We start from the raw sequence: 19,433 nt of genomic DNA, 5'->3' as shown, positions 1-19,433 counted from the left end.
AGTGACTGTTTTGTGAGCCACCATTTGATCATTCTTACCTGTTGCTTCTTTGGGAAATAGTGAGCAAACACTCTTACTCACATCCACCCTAATTCTGGTGCAAACACAAAGCATCATCAGTCACTAAGCTAGGGTGGAGCAAGGATGACCACACAGGCAGACATGAGCACATGTTTTTATATTTAAGAGCCCACCTCATCATGAGCTTCCTGGGGATTCGTTCAACTTCCTTTGATCACATTGTCCAATCCTCAGATCTGAGGGAAGGCAGAAGCCTGGGTAGGAACGAGAGTTCAGACGGTGGGAGAGCCACACACACCCTCATTTTCCCAGCTGAGGAAATCAAGACCTACTGAGGTCATTTCTCCCCTCCTTTCACTTTAGCCTCCCAAAGACAATGTTGCTGCCTTTGGGCTTCTGTTCCATCATGATGGCTGCTACCTTCTCTGGTTTGACAACCATCTTCTCCCACCTTAGGGACATAGGCAGACATCTGTGAAAGGTTTTACTCTGGGCAGCATGCTCTGGGTTCGAAGGAGAGGATTTTTAGTGTAGCCAATTTCTACACATTCTACCACCTACCACATTGTGCCAGCATTCAACTGTCTGTAGCATTCAGACCAATCCATTAAATCTAATTTGTTCCAGATCCTCCTTGGAATAGAAATTTTAAAGTATTTCTCAACTACACTGAAGACAGTAGAATAATGATCAATTTTGTTATTTTCGTAGACTTTATCCCAAGGTTTGGAGAGTCCTTCAAACAGGCTACCATCTTTCGATAAGACAAGGTTGGAAAAGGAAACCCAACTTAGGAACCAAAAGTTTAATAAAGAGTAAAAGACTTGTTTTGCAATTGGCAAGGCTTGGTAATACACAGCCAAGTGTGTGATGCGAAGAGAAAAGGTTTATTCAGTGTGAGACTGTGTCTTGAAAAGGAATACAATGATGCTCACATGTAACCACCTTTGAGATCACAGGACACAGTCTAGAACTAATTTCAAGAAAGAAGAATCCCGGGGTAAAACCTGTGTAGACTAGGCCAGGGCCTGGACTAGGAAGCGCATATCAGTACAACCATGAAAACCAGGAGATCACCATAGCATCTCTTCCTCTCCTCCACAGGACTGATCCCACAGAAGTCCAAATTGCACAACCATGGGCAGCAAAACACAGAATCAGTTCATTTGTCAAGGATGTCGGTCCTGAAAATCATTGTTTTTTTTTAGAATCAAGCGGGCCTGTAGACAGTGGCTTGGCAAATTTGCATACTTGTCTTATCCTTAAGAGCACTTTCTTTTCTAACTGCCTGTCTACTGGTTCTCATTAATTCAAACCACATGGACATTTGTCAGTTTCTAAACAGCATTCTTACTCATTCTCTCTCTCTCCCTCCCTCCTTCTTCCCTCCTACACAGGCACACATACATACATATGTGTGTATATATTTAATTGATTAGTTGTAGATGGTGTCTCTTTATATAGCCCAGGCCAGTCAAGCCTCCAGTAAGTTCCTACAGCTCTACAACTTCCACTTCCTGAACAGGGCTCCAAGCTAGTCAATTCCATTTATACCTTACAGTGTAAAATCACAAGGTCCAAAGACTCATAAAAGCTTAAATAACACTGAGTGCTGGTATCTCACATATGTAATCCTAGCTACTCAGGAGACTGAGATATGAGGACCATGGTTTGAAGCCAGCTGCGACAGGAAAGCCATAACATTCTTATATCCAGGAAGTGGTGCTATGGATCAAATGTAGAGTGCTCGCCTTGAGCAGAGGGGAAAAAAGCTAGGCCCTGAGTTCAAGTCCTAGGACCAGCACCAAAAAATAAATGGCTTCAGTACCAACAATGAAGTAAATGGATCCTTCTAGTTATACTTAGCATGAAGTATAAAAATAAAAAGTAGGGTTTTCCTCTCCCCACAAATCCTGACCCTTTAAAGTCCTAATTATATGGTAGTCAATCCCCTGGGCTTGTCTCCACTTAGATTTAATTATAGACAAAGAAGTCCTTGCGAATAGTTTGCTGTTTCTTGTGTGCTAGGAATACCTGAAATCCAAAAACACATCACAAAAATGATTGAGTCTGCATTGCTTTTCCTTGGATCCTGGCTGCTCTTAGATTTCTTTTCCCCCAGCCCCTACCTTCCCATGTGGCTTTTCCAACTGCAACACACACTGTGGCTGCACTAGCTCCTTTAATCCATAGATTTAACCCTATACCAGAATAAAGAGCTTGGTAAAGAGTTATGCCAAGAGAAAACTTTTGTTGGGTCAAATGCTGAGTAGCAGCTGGAGGATGAAACATCTTTACTGACAATTATTTCCTTATTGCAGAAAGAAGCCATTTTCATTTGTCTTGAGGATGAGGCTTCAAGGCTTACCACCACTAGCTTCTCAAAGCCTTGAGAACATCCATGCTCTGATTTGCATATCTGTTAAACATGGGTACCCAGAGTTCCAGGCTAAGCTTCTTCATTCCACTGGTGTTCACGTGGCTTGTGGGTCATGACCAACTATTCAATAGTCTCCCAATGTTCATCTAGAAAACGGACTTGAACTGTTGTTGACATTTCTTGGATAACTTCTTCCCTGCTTTCTGCCTTATGCTTTTGTAAAATAATTTCTGGAATGCTACTTGAGAAAACTTTTGTTGTAAGCTTTTTGGAGCCCTTTTGACTGTGGTATTTAAAGAAGCCTTCCAGCCAGGCACTAGTAGCCATACGCCTATAACCCTGGCTACTCACGAGGCTGATACCTGGAGGACTGAGTTTCAAACTCAGCACAAGCAAAAACGTCTGTGAGACTCCATCTCCAAAAAAGGCAAATTGCAGGGCTGGAGGCATGGCTCAAGTGGTAGAGCACCAGCTGATCAAGCAAGATGAACTCTGGGTGTGAAGCCTTGAGTTCAAACCCTAGTACTAGCCAAAAAGATAACATACAATATAAAACAAAATGGCATTCTCCTACTTGCAAAATAGTATTTCAAAAAGAATTGTGCTCTACCAACCCCTTCTTTGCAGTGGACTCACGCTCTGGTTCAAAGTCCAGTGTTTATTGAGAGACTACTTGTGGATATTTGTTGGCAAAGCTATCGCCACAGAAAGTGTCCTTTATTTGTACATAGGCTGCAGCTGATGACCCCACATAGAAGTTCTTGTCTTTGGGAAGTTGTCTTATAATACCAATACTGATATTAATCATAAACTGTAACTTAAGAGGAACAAATTATTCCATAGTTCTTTTTTTTCCGGGGGGGGGGGGTGGAGTCAGTCGTGGGGCTTGAACTCTGGGCTTGGGCGCTGTCCCTGCACTTTTCTGCTCAAGGCGAGAGCCTTACCACTTGAGCCACAGTACCACTTCAGGTTTTCTGGTGGTTTATTGGAGATAAGAGTCTAATGGACTTTCTGCTCAGGCTGGCTTTGAACCGTGATCCTCAGATCTCAGCCTCCTGAGTAGCTAGGATTACAGGCATGAGCCACTGACGCCCAGCTCCATAGTTCTAACACTTTTCTCCATACTTTGGTTAACTATAGAGCTAACCTCTGTAGCATAGCTATCAGCAATCTATAAAAGTAGAAATCAGTCAGGCGCCAGTGGCGCATGCCTATAATCCTAGCTACTCCGGAGGCTGAGATCTGAGGATCACGGTTCAAAGCCAGCCTAGGCAGAAAAGTCCATGAGACTCTTATCACCAATAAACCACTAGAAGACCAGAAGTGGCACTGTGGCTCAAGTTGTAGAGCACTAGCCTGAGCTGAAGAGCACAGGGACCGTGCCCAGTCCCAGAGTTCAAGTTCCACGACTAACTAACTAACTAAATAAATAAATAAATAGAAATTAGGCATGCAAGTCTATAATTCCAGCACTAGGGAGACTGAGGCAAATGTTTCTGAGTTTCAAAGACCACCCAGACCACATAGTAAAGCCTTGTCTCAAAATAAACAAAAAAATAGAAAGCATACACACACACATACACACACACACACACATACACACAGAGTAAGCATATGATAGAACACACATGAAAAATCTGAGATCCCCACAAGTCCCATTTTGCTAAGCTCAAATTTCTGTCTTAGAAAATAAAGTCTATACCTCTTATCATTGTTCCAGTAAGTCTTTTATTTTTGGCAATCCTGAGATTTGAAGTCATGACCTTGGTAGGCATGTGCTCTAAAAGTGCTTGGCGACATCCATGCCTCCCGGTTGAGCAACTCTAATTTGTCCTCTTCAGAGGGCCTGCTTATGGCCACTGCTCTGGAATTTTCCAGAAATCAGATTGCCCAAGACCCCACTTCACTTCAACAAACTTTACCTCCCAGTCCTTCTGCTACTGGGCTTAACATTTCCTCTAAGTTCCCTACTTCCAAAATACTTGAGTCAGCATTGTATCCATCATGTCATTCTCTTATTTTTTTATAATGTTCTCACTTCCCTTCTTCCCTCAACCTTTCCTTCTTTACTATGGATACTTCCTTTTCCAACAGTCCTGAAATCCAGGATAGGTTACTTCAGTCATTCTTTTACAAGATTCCTTAACTTCATGTCTCCAATAAATATATCCTTCCAGTCCAAGCCCTGAACATCTCAGCCATGACTAGTTTCACAGTCTGGCTCCTGTGCCCCTGACTTGGTGGTGCCATTATGGATTAACAGAGGAAGTACTCATGGACAGGTGGTGTCACTGGGAAATCTGTCCCTCTCACTCTCTTCCTGTTTCTCCAAACCTTCACTATTCTCCTTGTGCTTCCTAATTGTTCCCTTTCATGTTAATAATAGGTGACCTAAAACAAGCATGTTCAAGCAATCCATTTCCCCATCACATCATGACCCTGCTCCACTTCACACACCTGCAAACCATCTCTCTCCCAACCCCAACTACGTGCCAACACTTTCAGAAGAATGACAATTAGTCTTCCACATCCAAAGTCAAATCCCCCGCCTCCCTGCCCAATTTCCTGACTTCAACTTCTCCCTTTCTAATGGTTCCTTCCCTGGCTCCAGTAAACTTACTTACATTTCCTCCATTGTCAAAAACAAACTGGGAGCTGAAAACTTGACCCTGTGTCCTCTTTCAAGACTTGACCCTTCCATTTATTTCCAAATTGAACTTGCTAGTTCCACTTCCTTCTTTCTCATTTACTCTTCTTGTATTGCTATGCATGTGGCCACAAAAAATGTTAATATAAATACCCAAATAGCCCTTGGCAGAAAAAAAATGTTTTCCCAACATCCCTGGTTTAAATAATATGGATAGTGCTAGGCATGGTAGACAAATCTGTAATCACAGCTTCTTAGGAGAAGGCAAGAAGAATCATGGTACAAAGCCATCTCTGACAGAAGTTAGCAAGAACCCCAGCTCAAGGCATAGGCCAGACATGTTGTCATGCATTTGTAACCACAGCAACTTTGGAGGTCTAGGTAGGTCATTCAGAGGCTGTTCCCAACCAAAGATGTAAGACGGTTTCTTACAAGAAACAACAACAAAAAACTAAACTAAAATGGCTGGGGACATGACTCCAGTGATAGTGTCTGCCTAGAAAACAAAGCCCTGAGTTCAAACCTTAGTGCTCATCAAAAACAAGATAAAATGATATAAATAAGCTATTGTGTGGGATTAACTAGAACTCTTCATATAGTTTGTTCAGCCATCAGATGTCCCCAGAATGAAGACTGAGATTTTAAATAAAAATCACCAGTTCTAGAATGCTTGCACGTGCATGCACACACACACACACACACACACACACGCACACACCTGTGACAGAAATCGATCTTCATCATGCACAAGAGGTATTTTAGGCAAGCCCTGATTGTCCCCTCAGCACAAGATTGGGGATGCAGCCTTGGGCTGGTCCCCCACTTTCCTGCTACCTCAGGATCTATCATCCCTCCCCACAAAGTTCCTCCACTTATTCCAGCCCCACTGAAGAATAAAAGGAAAGGGCTAGAAGTATATAGCTCATTCCTGAAAAGCCAGCACCCCATGCTGATGCTGTGGGTTGATGGCGGCCTCGTTCCGCTTCATCTCTGATCCTTACACTGGAGAAGCGACGGGCTGCTTCTGAGCTTCCTTTGCGCTCTGGCGTGGCTCCAATTCCACTGGTGGGAAATGGCCTAGCGTTCACACCCACGACAAGGGGACCACAGTGAAGGAACCGTGTGTGACTCTCCTGCTCCCTGCTTGCAGCCCGCCGCCTCCCCCGAGGACACCCCAGAACTCAGCGCCTTCTTGCGAAACTCTACCATCCCTCATCTCATCCGGAAGCGGGAGGTGCCCGCAGCCCCGCTCCACAGACAGAGCCCCGCCAAGGTCCTGGTGAGTGGTCCCCATGGGCACAGAACCCGGGGTGAACAATGGCACGCCATGCAAGACCCGCTCCACAACCATGGTGCGCACTTCAAGCTGGCTTTTCGGTCTCCTCTGATGCCCAGATCTGTCTGAGAATTTGGGAGGGGACACATGGCAAGAAAGGAAAATGGATTTCCAATGAGGATTGAGGAGTGTTTGTGGTAATGACCCTTTTGGCTCCCCTTAAATCATGTATGGCGGCTACTTCAGACAATGAGAGGTGAAAACACCAAGTGTGGTATTAGCCCATTTCTGAAGCGTAAAGGACTAGGTGGTCAGCCACCACAGGCCCTGAGCCAGTGGCTTTGAAGAGAACTCAATGCCTTATGCTTTGGAGTCGCATCACTGGCTACTTTGGGTGTTGGTTATTTTCAAGGAGGGTCTCGCTTTATGTTTATCCTTGCCTGGACTGTGATCCTCCTGTTTCTGTTTCCCCATGTCACTGGGGATGGGCAGGCACACACCACTTGAACCCAGCCATTGGTTGAAATGGAGTTTCAAAAACCTTCTTTTAGCCTAGATTGGCCTTGAACTTTGATCCCCCAATCTTTACCTCCCAAGACATTTTTAACTTCTAGATATCCCAGAAATGTACCTGACTGTTCAAGGTAATACTTGATTTCCACCTCTGATTTTTTAACTGCTGTTTTATCTTCTTTTCCTCTTATTGGCTCAAACACTCCAATCCCTACACCCTCCCCCTACCTCCTACATCTTGGAGTCAAGGCAGCTCTGGGATAGGGAATGATTATGCAAAGTTATTCTGAAAGCCAAAGCTTAGTAAGACCTCCCACAGTTTGATTGAAAACAACCTAGTGAATCACATTACTGATTAGAAATTTGGAAGTGCCAAATGCCAACATCCTGTTTGGAGATCATAATTCTCAATTTGCATCTCTAACATGTAAGTATAATTCTCCTCCATCTAAGAACATCCCCGGCCTTCCTCATCTTGGGTCCCTGCTGGCTTCCTCGTTGTCAACCCCATGTCCTTCCTCCTCTCCAAACGATTCAGTGTCCCTTTTCCCTGCTCAGCTTACAGTGACCTTGTCTTTCTTGATTTCTCTTTAGCATTTGATACTCTTGGCCTCATCCTCAAGCTATTTGCATCTCCTGGCTTCCCCACAAACTTTCTCGCCTACCTTTGACAATCCATGTCATAGAATTTCTCATGGGCATCTCTTCTATCTGCAGCCTTCTCTCTTTCTCCTTTCTTTTCTCTTCTCCTCTCCTTTCCTCTCCTCTCCTCTTTCTTCTCTTTCCCTCCCCTCTCCCCTCTCCTCCTTTGTCCTCTCCTCGCCCCTCCTCTCTCTCCTTTCTTCCTCTCTTCCCATTTTATCCCTTCTCATCTCTCTTCTCTTTCTCCTCCCCTCTCTTCCCTTTTCCTTCTCTTCTCCTCTGTCCTCTCCTTTTTCCTTCCTCCTTTCCCCTCTTCTCTCCTCTTCTCATCTCTCCTCCCCTCTTCCCCTTTCTCTTCTTCTCTCTTCCCTTTCCTCCTCTCCTTTCTTCTCCTCTTCTCATCTCTCTTCTCCTCTTATCTCATCCCTCCTTTTCTCTTCTCTCCTTACTTCACCTAATCTCTCCTCTCTTCTTCTCTCCCATCAATTTTACCCTTTCAAGAAAACTTCTTGTATGACTCTCTCTCCAGCACAATTAGAAAAGCATTTTCTGTGCAAAACAACTTATCTGGATTCTGATGTTTCCATACCATAATCAGAAAATAGGATTTGGTAGGTCAAATGTCATCCTAATGAATTCTTTCCAGTAATTTATGTCGTTCATGAATTAAAAGTTACCTGACACAAAGGAAAACAGCTGGACAGTTTAAGAACAGCTGACTGCATGGTACTCTCAGAAGGACTTGTTCTACAACAGGAAGGAGGCTGACATAGAAAGGAATATTTTGGAACTAATGTTTCTACCTGGGTCACCAACTTTGAGTCACCGAGGTTACACAGACTCTGGGGTTTCTGCTGCAACCTTTGCAGACCTGCTCAATTCAGCAACAGATGTGGTTACTGTCTGTAAGAAGTGTCTTCCAATGAAGCAGAAAGGCCAGTAGCTCCTGTAGGAAGATGACTTGAGTCCTTAGGAAGGCACTTATATAAATCCAGGCACATGCTGGATTTAAGATCTATTCATCATCATCACTAAGCTATGCTTTTGATTAGATTGTTCATTTGTTTGTTTTGGATTTTTTTGGTGGCATTAGGATTTTGAACTCAGATCTTGGCACTTGCTTAGAAAGTGCTCTACCATTTAAGCCATGCTCACCCACACACACACACACACACACATACACACAATTCTTTTTTTGGGGGGGCGTCTGATCGTGGGGCTTGAACTCTTGGCCTGGACGCTGTCCCTCAGCTCTTCAGCTCAAGGCTAGCCCTCTACCACTTGAGCCACAGCACCACTTCTGGCTTTTTCCTTTTTGCTTATGTGGTGCTGAGGAATGGAACCCAGGGCCTCATACATGCAAGGCCTGCACTCTACCACTGAGCCACCTTCCCAGCCCACACAATTCTTTTACTTTTAGTCTGTTCTTCAGATAGGGTCTCTAGCTTTTTGCCCAGGCCAGTCTAGCAATTACAAGCAGGAATTACAAGCAAGAAACCCCATGCCCAGCTTAATTTATTCTTCCTTTACGCTAAATAAACTATATCAAACTTGCACATAAGGCACTGACTTCTGAAGAAACAAAGCATAAATAAACTGACTTCCTTTTTATTCCCTGGGACTGTTTGAAGACCCTGACATGTGGCCACTGCTGTTCTGTTTTTCAGAACTGCACAAATATCGAGTGTTTGCAAATCTCTTGTTCAGTGGGACGACTAGGAGGAGGAGAAAGTGCAGTCCTAAAGATCAGATCTCGACTCTGGGCCCACACCTTCCTCCAGGTAAGAAGGATTGCACGCACCACATGCTGCTCACCCAGAACCTCTTCTCAAAAGCTCAGCCAGAAGCCATTTATTTACTCATTCACTTAATTACTTACTGAAGCAGTATTGGAGTTTCACTTCAAGGCCTCACACTTGCTAAGCAGGTGCTCTACCATTTGAGCCAGGCCCTCAGCCCATTTTGCTTTAGTTGTGTTTTTTTCTTTAGCTTTTGGCTGGGGCCAACTTGTACCATTATCTTCCTACCTCTTTCTCCCATAGAGAAAGTCCCATAGCTGGGACTATAGGTATGAGCCACCTCATGTGGCATTGGTTTTCATTGAAAATTTTGCATTTTGCATTTTGCATTGTTATACCCTTTTTGTGTGTGACAGTACTAAAGCTTGAACTCAGGGCCTGTCCCTTAGCATTTTTGCTCAAGGCTGGCACTCTACCACTTGAGCCCAGCTCCACTACAGCTTTAAGAAGAAATGAGTTAGAAGTAGTAACATATTAGATGTATTAGCATAGATGCATCTCAGCACCAACATAATATTAAGCTTAAAACTTAAGTATGAGCCAAGTAAGTGTTGCCTGTTTGATGCAGAGCTCAAAAGTAAAGCCTATTAAAAAATAAAGCAAGTACTGAACTAAGCTATACTAAGCAGTACATCGGGAAGACTTGAGAAACAGAGAAACATAAAACTCAGGAGAGCAATGCGTAGGCTTTGTGGGTAGAGGCTATTCAAGGAGGAACACACGGACTGTTTTAATGGTATAAGGAATTTTTCATAGCCAGCGTGGGGCACACATATGCTCACCTTGAATTCTCCCCTGCTTCACCAGAGGTCATAAATAGTCAATGAAATAGCTTTTAAAAGGCAATATTGGAGGGGTGGGGGGATTAAGATGGCTCTCAGGGGAAATGATGGTGGATTGGCTATACTGGACAGAGCAGCAGAGGAAGTAAGATGAGCCTCAAATAAAAAGCCAATGATACTTGCCAAATTCATAGTGAGAGAATAATGGAGATTGAGAGGTGACTCCTCCATTTTTCACCCAAGCTAAATGGTAGCAATGACTTAGGAGAAAGGAAACGAAGAGCCACACACTGTCATTGGTTATTGCAGTTAGGGCTGCATAACGAAAGTCTCAAAATGATGATCATTCACCTGCTCACTGAGGGTCAGCAATATGGCCAGAGTTTAACGGGACTCAAATTCAATGCCACCTAGCTGGGTAACAGAGTGGAGATGTCACTGGGGGTTGAGGCTTTCTGAAGACTTGCCTGGAGCTATGGGAGATGCTTGGGGACCCTGATGGATACTCGTTCCCCTGTCACCCAGGACACACGAGCATCCTTCTGACCTGCTTTCCCAAGCAAGTGAGTCAGGAGAAAGCAAAACTTCTACGTCTTTAATGACCTAGCCTTGGAAGTCACATTCTTCCCTTTCCACAGCAGCCTCCGGTTCATATATATTGGGCCTCCTTCTATGGAAGGGGTCCAGACAAGGCTGTGAACACCCAGAGGTGAGACTCACCAGAGACCACCTTTGAGGCTCACTACCACAGACACAATTTCCAAGTCTCTAATTTCCTAAGGAGGAGGAAATAAACCTGGGGGGAATGAACTATGGTTATCTTACAGCAACAGCAGTGTATTCTCTCGCCATTCCAGTGAGAAGTCAGTGGCATCACATTCTGGAGGTTCTGAGGTGGAAGCAAGCCAGTCCATTCCTTCTTCCATGATTGACATGGTTTTGGGCCATGCTTGGCATTCATTGGCTTGTGGACCCATCACTCCAACCTTTGTGGCCATCCTCCCTTTACCTCCTTCTACATGTCCTTATGCCTTCTTTTCTGTCTCATTCTGCTTAGATTTAGAGCCTGCCTTAATCAAGATAATCCCAGTGAAAATTTCATCTTAATTATCTATGCAGAGATCCTTATTCACTAGGAGAATAAATGTCCATGAATTTTTAGGAGGACTCTTTAATCTACTACCAGCAACAGCCTTCTATCTTTACTAGCAAGCCCTGACACTCCATTTTACCACCTCACTGTACTCATTTCTCTTTTTTTTCTTTTTTTGGTCAGTCGGGGGCTTGAACTCTGGGCTTGGGCACTGTCCCTCAGCTCTTCAACTCAAGGCTGGCCCTCTACCACTTGAGCCATAGCACCACTTCCGGTTTTCTGAGTAGTTTATTGGAGATAAGAGTCTTACGGACTTTCCTGCCTGGGCTGACTTTGAACCACAATCATCAGATCTCAGCTTCCTGAGTAGCTAGGATTACAGGTGTGAGCCACTGGCACCAGACTGTACTTATTTCTTCAATCTCATAAATTGCTTCTCACAATACACCACTAACTTTAGTGTGGGGGAGGTAATTAGGGTTTAAGGCATTTTTTCTGTTATGACTATTTCATTTCTGTTAACTATAGGCTTTTTCATCTATTCTCAGACATATAGTTAGTAATCTTGGGAAAAAAACTTTAATCAGAATACTCACTGTAGATTCTTTTACATGTTTTGATGACAACTGGCAACAGTATTTTGTGAACATATGGGCAATAATGTTTATGAATTGTATATACATACATTTGAGAAAACTACCTGTAAGCTAAGTGATGTGAAAGACAGACCAAACTTACACGAGAATCAGCCGCAGGGAATGCTGGCTTAATGAAAATTAAACAGGACCTGATTTTGTTGTCTGTGGTGGATCATGGATCCATAGGCCCAAGCTTGATTATGTTCCTGACTGAATGTGTTCAAGGCACTTAGCTTTCCTTGCACTCACTCCTCTTACTTGTGAGGTGAAGAGATTGAAGTAAAGGCTTTTTTCATTCCTGAAAACTTCCTGATCTATGGGGCAGTTCACATGGAGTCTCTCTGAATAAGTTATTTATGATGTTTACTCTACTTAGTTGAAGTCAGTCATAACTCCATGTGCTGTATTAAGAACCTCCTTTTGTATTGTGTTGACACTTTGGTTGAACTCAGAACAGAGTCGAGCTAACTGGCTCTCTAAATGGAAGGAACAGCCAGCCACCCCTTTCAAAGAGGCCCATCTGTCTTCAAACAGCCAGATTTCTAGGGAGTGTTGGACACCAGGACAAATGCTTGTATATGAATCACCATTTAATCCTTATAGCAGTCCTGTGGGATATAGATGATAATTGTCAACTGCATTTACACATGAGTAAAGTCAGACATACAGGTTAAGTGGCTGTTCCAAATGGAATCAGAGAGCATCCTGTGTATATCACTGTACTATGTATGCTGAACTTGAAACCACTGTGGGATAATTACCCATTGTAGACTTTCTATCACCTTTAGTAAGCTATGGATTGCCAAACTATAACCACTATATTATAGGCTACTATGTAGTATCTACTGATAAATATCTTCTTAATAGAATACATTGAAACTTTATGACTTTTTGAAGGAGCCACAAGTTGTGCTATTTTAGAATCCACTTTTTAAAACAAAGGATCAAGAAAAAAATAAAAACATTATTTTGAATTGCACTGCCCCAAATGCTAGAATACTCATCTATGGTTATAAGTAAAACTAACCATTTATTTCCTGATTGCCCTAAACCCATTTCAAGTGTTCATAGCCACATACGCTAGGCAGGTAATGAAAAAAAAAAAGGAAAGAAATTAACATTCTCAAAGAAAGTCCTGTTGGACTGGACTATTTCAGGACTTTAAGGGAGTATATTTCCCTTCAAACGTTGCAGGATGAGCTCAGAGTGTGACAGCTGTGAATGAAGACTTGGATTGTCTTTTAAGATTAGCCATCTGACTTCCATTATGCCCCTTTGCTAACATAAGAATGAAGCCCCTTTGGGCCTCATTAAGTGTCATTTGCCACCTCAAAAAGGCAAGACATGTATCCAGAATCCACTTTTTTTTGTGTTTAGAGCCTCCCACTCTCCCAACAAAACAACAGTGACAGCAAGATGGTGTGCTACCAGGCCAAGCAACATCATGTGTTGGCTTTACTTCAAAGTTCAGATACGAGTATGAACCATGCAAGTCAACTTTTAGATTCAGAACTGTTAAGCAAATAAAGCACTGGAAGACTGTTATATGGAGTGAAAACAGACATCTTTGAGGGTTGTGTTAAGAAGGTTTTTGGAAACGTTCTTAGCTGGGAAGCTTCTCACAAATGTATCTACAGTAGACACCTGACTGTATGTTCCCCCTAAAGCAGGAAGAATGTGTATTTTGCTCTTATTTCTCCCATCCAACTTCTACAGCGCCTGAACTAGGGGAGCCACTCAAGACTTTTTTTCCCACCCTTTGGTGCTAGTCTTGGGGCTTAAACTCTTTTGTTAAGGCTAGCACTCTACCATTTGAGCCACAGCTATACTTCCTTTTTTTTCTTTTTTTGGTCATGGGGCTTGAATTCTGAGCCTGAGTGCTTCCCCTGAGCTCTTCAGCTCAAGGCTAGTGCTCTATCACTTGAGCCACAGCGCCACTTCTGGTTTGCTGGTGGTTTAGTGGAGAGAAAGAGTTTCATGGACTTTCCCACCCTTGCTGGCTTTGAACTGAGATCCTCAGATCTAAGCCTCCTGAATAGCTAGGATTACAGGCATGAGCCAATGGCACCTGGCCTTTCAGGACATTTTTAATGAAGAAAACATCTAAGGTCAAGTGCTAGGCTTACCTGGGCCTCAAATTCTTTTTTCCTTTTTAATGAAAATGGGACATTTTCTTTATTCTGCTATAAAGAAACTTTTGCCTTTGGAAAATAGACTTAAAGCAAACAACAGATTGATCTTTGGGTTGAAGACTTTACAAGCTATCTGCTTACCACCTGATTTTCTCAGGCCTCCTTCATTTGTGTCAGTTTGCATGGCTGAATGAGATCATGAAGGTGAAGGCCACCAATAAGCGCTTCATCATGAACCACAGCCCTCTCCTATATGGCTGCCTTCCCTCACAGCTTCCAGGGATCCTAATATAGCTGAAGAGAACAAATGTCCAATTCAATCATTGAAAAACTCAACCCTGTCAGAAAGTACTATTAAGTGGGTAGTATGTGAGGTTTAGAGTGTCATTAAATAACCAAGCCATTAGCTGTAGTACTTCATCATCCATGTTTATAGTTAGCTAACCAGTATCAACTAAACCCTAGTGCATATTTCAAGGTTCTGCAGAAGATATAAACATCACACTCCATGGTATATGATGTCCATTTTTGCATCATCAAGTTGGGGAGAAAAGTGTGTCATGGGCTATTTGATAATACAGATATATTTAGTAAGCAATCCTGTTATTCTGCAAACAGTATGAAGTATACTTATGCAGCATGCCACTAGGTGAAACAGTCAAATGGAATGGTTTCGTGCATGGAACCTATTGTTGACAGCCATGACTATAAGGCCGAAAAGCAGAATTTGATCAGCCCACTCACAGTAGAGGGAAGAAGCTATATCCTCCAGAGGTGGCAATGGATCAAGTTTTGGGGAGGATTGCATCAGGCCATCGAGAGCCACAGGACATGCACATAGAAATATAAAAGCAAGCCTTCTCGCTACAATTAATGTTCACTAGTAAAGTTAAAACTTAAATATAAAAGTTTAGAAAAAATTAGGCGCCAGTGGCTCATGCCTGTAATCCTAGCTACTCAGGAGGCTGAGATCTGAGGATCACAGTTCAAAGCCAGCCTGGGCAAGAAAGTCTGTGAGACTCTTTTTTTTTTTTTTTTTTTTTGGTCAGTCGTGGGCCTGAACTCTGGGCCTGGGTGCTGTCCCTCAGCTCTTCAGCTCAAGGCTAGAGCTCTACCACTTGAGCCACAGCGCTACTTCCGGTTTTTTCTGCTTATGTGGTGCTGAGGAATCGAACCCAGGGCCTCATGCATGCAAGGCAAGCGCTCTACCACTGAGCCACCTTCCCAGCCCCTGTGAGACTCTTATCTCCAGTAAACCACTAGAAAACCATAAGTGGTGCTGTGGCTCAAGTGGTAGAGCTCTAGCCTTGAGCTGAAGAGCTGAGGGACAGTGCTCAAGCCCAGAGTTCAAGCCCCATGACTGACCAAAAAAAAAAAAAAGTTTAGAAAAAGAAAACTAGAAAGCTAAACCACAATGTGAAACTTCTAAATATAAATATATACATATATATATATATATATGCATACACACACACACACCAAATATGGTCTCAGCTGAGACTTAACTAAATCAGAAACCCTGATTCTGGACCCCAGCTGTTTCTGAAGCTTAGCAAGGCCCAGTAGTCTGTGGACCTCTGGAAGCAACAGTAAAGACTAGGGATGAACAAAAAATAGTATGCAGAATCCAGCATGGCCAACATTAAGAGGATAAAGGGAAGAGGTGAAAGAAAATTTCCCAAAAGAAATGTATTACGCCACATTCTATATTCTACAGTTCAAATTCCATCTTGATACATGAAGACATTTTTAGGCTCATAAACACAGAATTAGTTAAGAGAAAAGTTTTCTATCTAGAATCAATATAGAGATGGAGTTCTCCCACAATTTGTTTGCCAAATATAATTTCTTCTACTTTAGGGATAAGATTGTCTACCAATATATCACTGGATATGTAGATAAATGAGAACTTCCTGATTGAAGGTTGGGATCACAGACATAGGCTTACATAGATAGTTATAATTATCATATCTAGAATCTCATTGCTGGAGTTTCTCCTGTGTCCACCAATAAAGGTGGTAAATAAATTTGATTGGAATAACACAGTACACAAATTATTTTCTGAGCAAAAATTTCCAAACTTTATAAAACAATTTTTGGGGGGGGGTCCGGTCGTGGGGCCTGAACTCTGGGCCTGGGTGCTGTCCCTCAGCTCTTCAGCTCAAGGCTAGTGCTCTACCACTTGAGCCACAGCTCCACTTCCAGCTTTTTTCTTTTTGCATATGTGGTGCTGAGGAATCGAACCCAGGGCTTCGTGCATGCAAGGCAAGCGCTCTACCACTGAGCCACCTTCCCAGCCCCTATAAAACAATTTTTAAACAAACAAAAATCCAACCGTTGTAACAACTTGGCATTCAGAGATATTGCTAAGCTCCAACAATGCATATCAGACACTTGTCCAACCCAAAAGGCTAAATAACATGGAAGCCAAGAGGCCCTGCTCTTGGCCTTCTACCAGTTTTCTGTATATTTTTTAGTAGAAGATAACAGTAATTTTGTAATCCATCATGTCTCTCCTTTGTCATTCAATAGTAGTAATTATATTCATCTTTGTGCTTACTCCTTTTTAGGACCCTGCTTTTCTTTTTTTTTTGTCTTAACTTTGTACATAAGTCTGTTATCAACAGGACAAATTTAGACATAGGAGGGGAATAGATGTCTGGATGAATAGATGGATGAGTGGATGGATTCATGTTTGGATAGATTGATGAATGGAGGGATGATGGATGGATGGATGGATCTGTGGATAGGTGGCTAGATGATGGATGGATGATGGATAGGGAGGTGGAGGGATGATGGATGGATGAAAGGAAAATGTAAACAAAAGGTGAAAGAAAGGAAGGAGGAAGTTTTGCTTTGGAAATGGAAAAGACAGTGAAGAACTGGGTGACTACTGTTCAGCCTTTAAAAGCCTCCCAGAAAATAGTCAAATACCTGTTTTTACTTTCAGAGGAAAAACGACCCCTATGCTCTTGCGTCTCTAGTGTCCTTTGAAGTTAAGAAGATGCCTTATAAAGATCAGCCAGCAAAACTGCCAGAAGGAGGCATAGCCGTGAGTATCTTTCAGTTACAAAAACCCACAAATATGCAACTGAAGGAACGTCTGAATCACTGTCCAGCTTGAGCTCTTAATTTAGATGTTTACCTGATTATAGAAAAGTCCCCCCCAACCTCACTATTACCTTTTTTTCAGTCTGGAAAAGTCTCATTGCCTGTTTGGTTCTTAAACTTTCTATATAAATTTCTACTGAGAAAAATTAAAGGACAGGACTCCTACTCACCAACTTTTTTCAGTCAAGCCATTTTGTTTCCAAGAGGTCCAGGTAGCAATAGTGATTATAAGAAAATTGTAATGATTCTTTAATGTTACAAACCCCTCACCTTGAATCCAGGGTCTGGTGCTTGCTAGGCAATCACTCTACCACTTGAGCCATGTCCCTAGCCTTCTACTTTCATTCTGATAACAGTGTGGTGAATTGGGTTCTCCCTGAGGACAAGTTGACCACAAAGTAGCAAACTGACTTCAGAGAGTCGTTTTTTCTTTATCCAAAGATAGGACTACAAAGAAAGATTTTTCATTGAATGAAATACTGTTTCTTATAACTGAGGTCCTTAAACAACACTGACACCCAAATAGTTATGACAGAACAACTTCTGACATCTTCAGCAGTGGGGTAAAGAAATGCAGAAGGGAGGAAGGCAGTGGTTAAGAGGGTATCTGCAGGTGCCATTACCCAAACTCTGCCTTCCTAGTTATGTGTGGAAGATAGAATGCTCTGAAAAGTAGTATTGAGGCTTCAACCTTCATCACTATAGATATCTATAGATCTGTCTATCTAAATCTAGAACTCTATAGATAGATAGATAGATAGATAGATAGATAGATAGATAGATAGATAGATAGATAGATAGATAGATAATCCATGCTACACCTTCATCACTAGTTTAGGGACTGAGTAAGGCTGGGCTGAGCCCTGTACTGGACTTTGAAAGCCATACAGGTGAAGTCCCTGCAGTGATCACTGTTGAGGCCTTCAGCAGGGGTGAAGCACCTAAAGGAAAATCTGAGATTTCCAGAAGAGTCACCTGAGCTAGATTCTGAATCACCCTCATTCCTGTTAGAAACTTCAAGGAGTCACTTTGCTTCTCTGAGGCATGATTGCCCCTCCCCCACCTCCGCAGTGGAATTGCTAAGATGATAAATAGCTTTACCCCAGGATTATACCTGGAACAAGAAAGTCTCAAGTCTCAGCTAGCAGCAGTAAACTTCCCCAAATGTCTTACATTCTCTACCCACTGGAAATGACAATGAAGATTTGCACAAAGTCTATTAAAGCCAGAGTAGCCACATCTTTCTTGATTTAAATTATCTCTCTTTCTCTTCATGAGATGTCTACTTGTTGCCTGGATTTATGTTCAACCCAGAAAACAGAGGCTTTGGATTTTTCATACAGAGCATTTGTCCGAAGAAGTTCAAAGCCTTGTCACTCTAAAGGGAGATAAATCCAGGCCCTTTGTTTGCTCTGAGCACATGTTTCATAACAAAACACATGTTCCAGTCCTTTTGGTCAACAGGATTGCCATTTCTCTGTGTTGGCCACAGGTGACAACCTGATGTTCTCAACTCATCTCAAAACATGCAGGAAATGATCAAATGCATATTTCCTCTGCCCGAACAACCCCTGTGATGTATTGTAGAAAGAAAAAAAAAGACCTGTTCTGTTATCTGACATGGATGATTTACCATGCCATTTAAGTAGAGGTTATTGGAAAAACATTTAGGAAGGAAAAAGCTTTCAAGTCTCTCAATACCTGACTAAGTAGAGACAATCTTGCAAGTAAGAGCTGTGAAGAGTAGAAAACAGTGAATCTGGGGCTTGATTTGAGTCTGGATGGAGCCATAGAGTTTATAGCAAGTTCTCAAAGGTCTATGTCAGACTTCTCCCAAAAAGAGCCTTTTTCCAGGGTCATACCATCAGTGCCCTAGCTACCCAGGAAGCTGAGATCTGAGGATCTACAGGCATCCCAGGCAGGAAACTCTGTGAGACTCTTACCTCTGATTACCAAAAAGAAAAAAAAGGAAAGAAAAAAAAGAGCTAGAAATGGAACTATTGTTCAAGTGGTAGAGTGCCAGGCTTGGGCATATAAGATAAAGACCGGCGCTCAGGCCCTGAGTTCAAGCCCCAGTACCTACACATACATACACACAGGCCACAGAAGAGAATTGTTGTAAGGTGATAGACATTTGAAATAGATGGTTAAAGAATCGAGAAAGCTCCATTTGATTACCAAGGAAAAACTATAAGGAGTCTAAGTAAGAGCTAGTGGTTTTCCCAGATGTCTCTGTGAGATGGTAAAGTTGTTTATAAACATGGTTGTAAACCAGCCATTTCTCAAGGTCTATGGAACCTTCCACCTGGAAGAAAATGGCCTATCTGCCGTTTGCACAGCTCCACATTTATAACAAAAGAACACATCGTGCAATGCCACGCAGTCCTCCCCAGAGGTTA

At 42.6% G+C, this 19,433-nt stretch overlaps 1 protein-coding gene across 1 annotated transcript in view; it reads left to right on the top strand.

Moving 5' to 3' along the window:
* Itga8 (integrin subunit alpha 8) overlaps positions 1-19,433 on the top strand; it is a 162,292-nt gene that overhangs the window by 130,149 nt on the left and 12,710 nt on the right. The window contains exons 26-28 of the mRNA XM_069990426.1: positions 6,199-6,327; positions 9,147-9,260; positions 16,874-16,975. Coding sequence (XP_069846527.1) covers positions 6,199-6,327; positions 9,147-9,260; positions 16,874-16,975 — 345 coding nt within the window. The remainder of the gene's footprint in view (positions 1-6,198; positions 6,328-9,146; positions 9,261-16,873; positions 16,976-19,433) is intronic.

The sequence above is a fragment of the Dipodomys merriami genome, unplaced genomic scaffold, assembly GCF_024711535.1.
Source record: "Dipodomys merriami isolate MVZ:Mamm:240054 unplaced genomic scaffold, mDipMer1.0.p SCAF_4, whole genome shotgun sequence".
Taxonomy (NCBI): domain Eukaryota; kingdom Metazoa; phylum Chordata; class Mammalia; order Rodentia; family Heteromyidae; genus Dipodomys; species Dipodomys merriami.
Note: the sequence above shows the minus strand (reverse complement) of the source record. Positions and strands in the feature narration are given on the sequence as shown.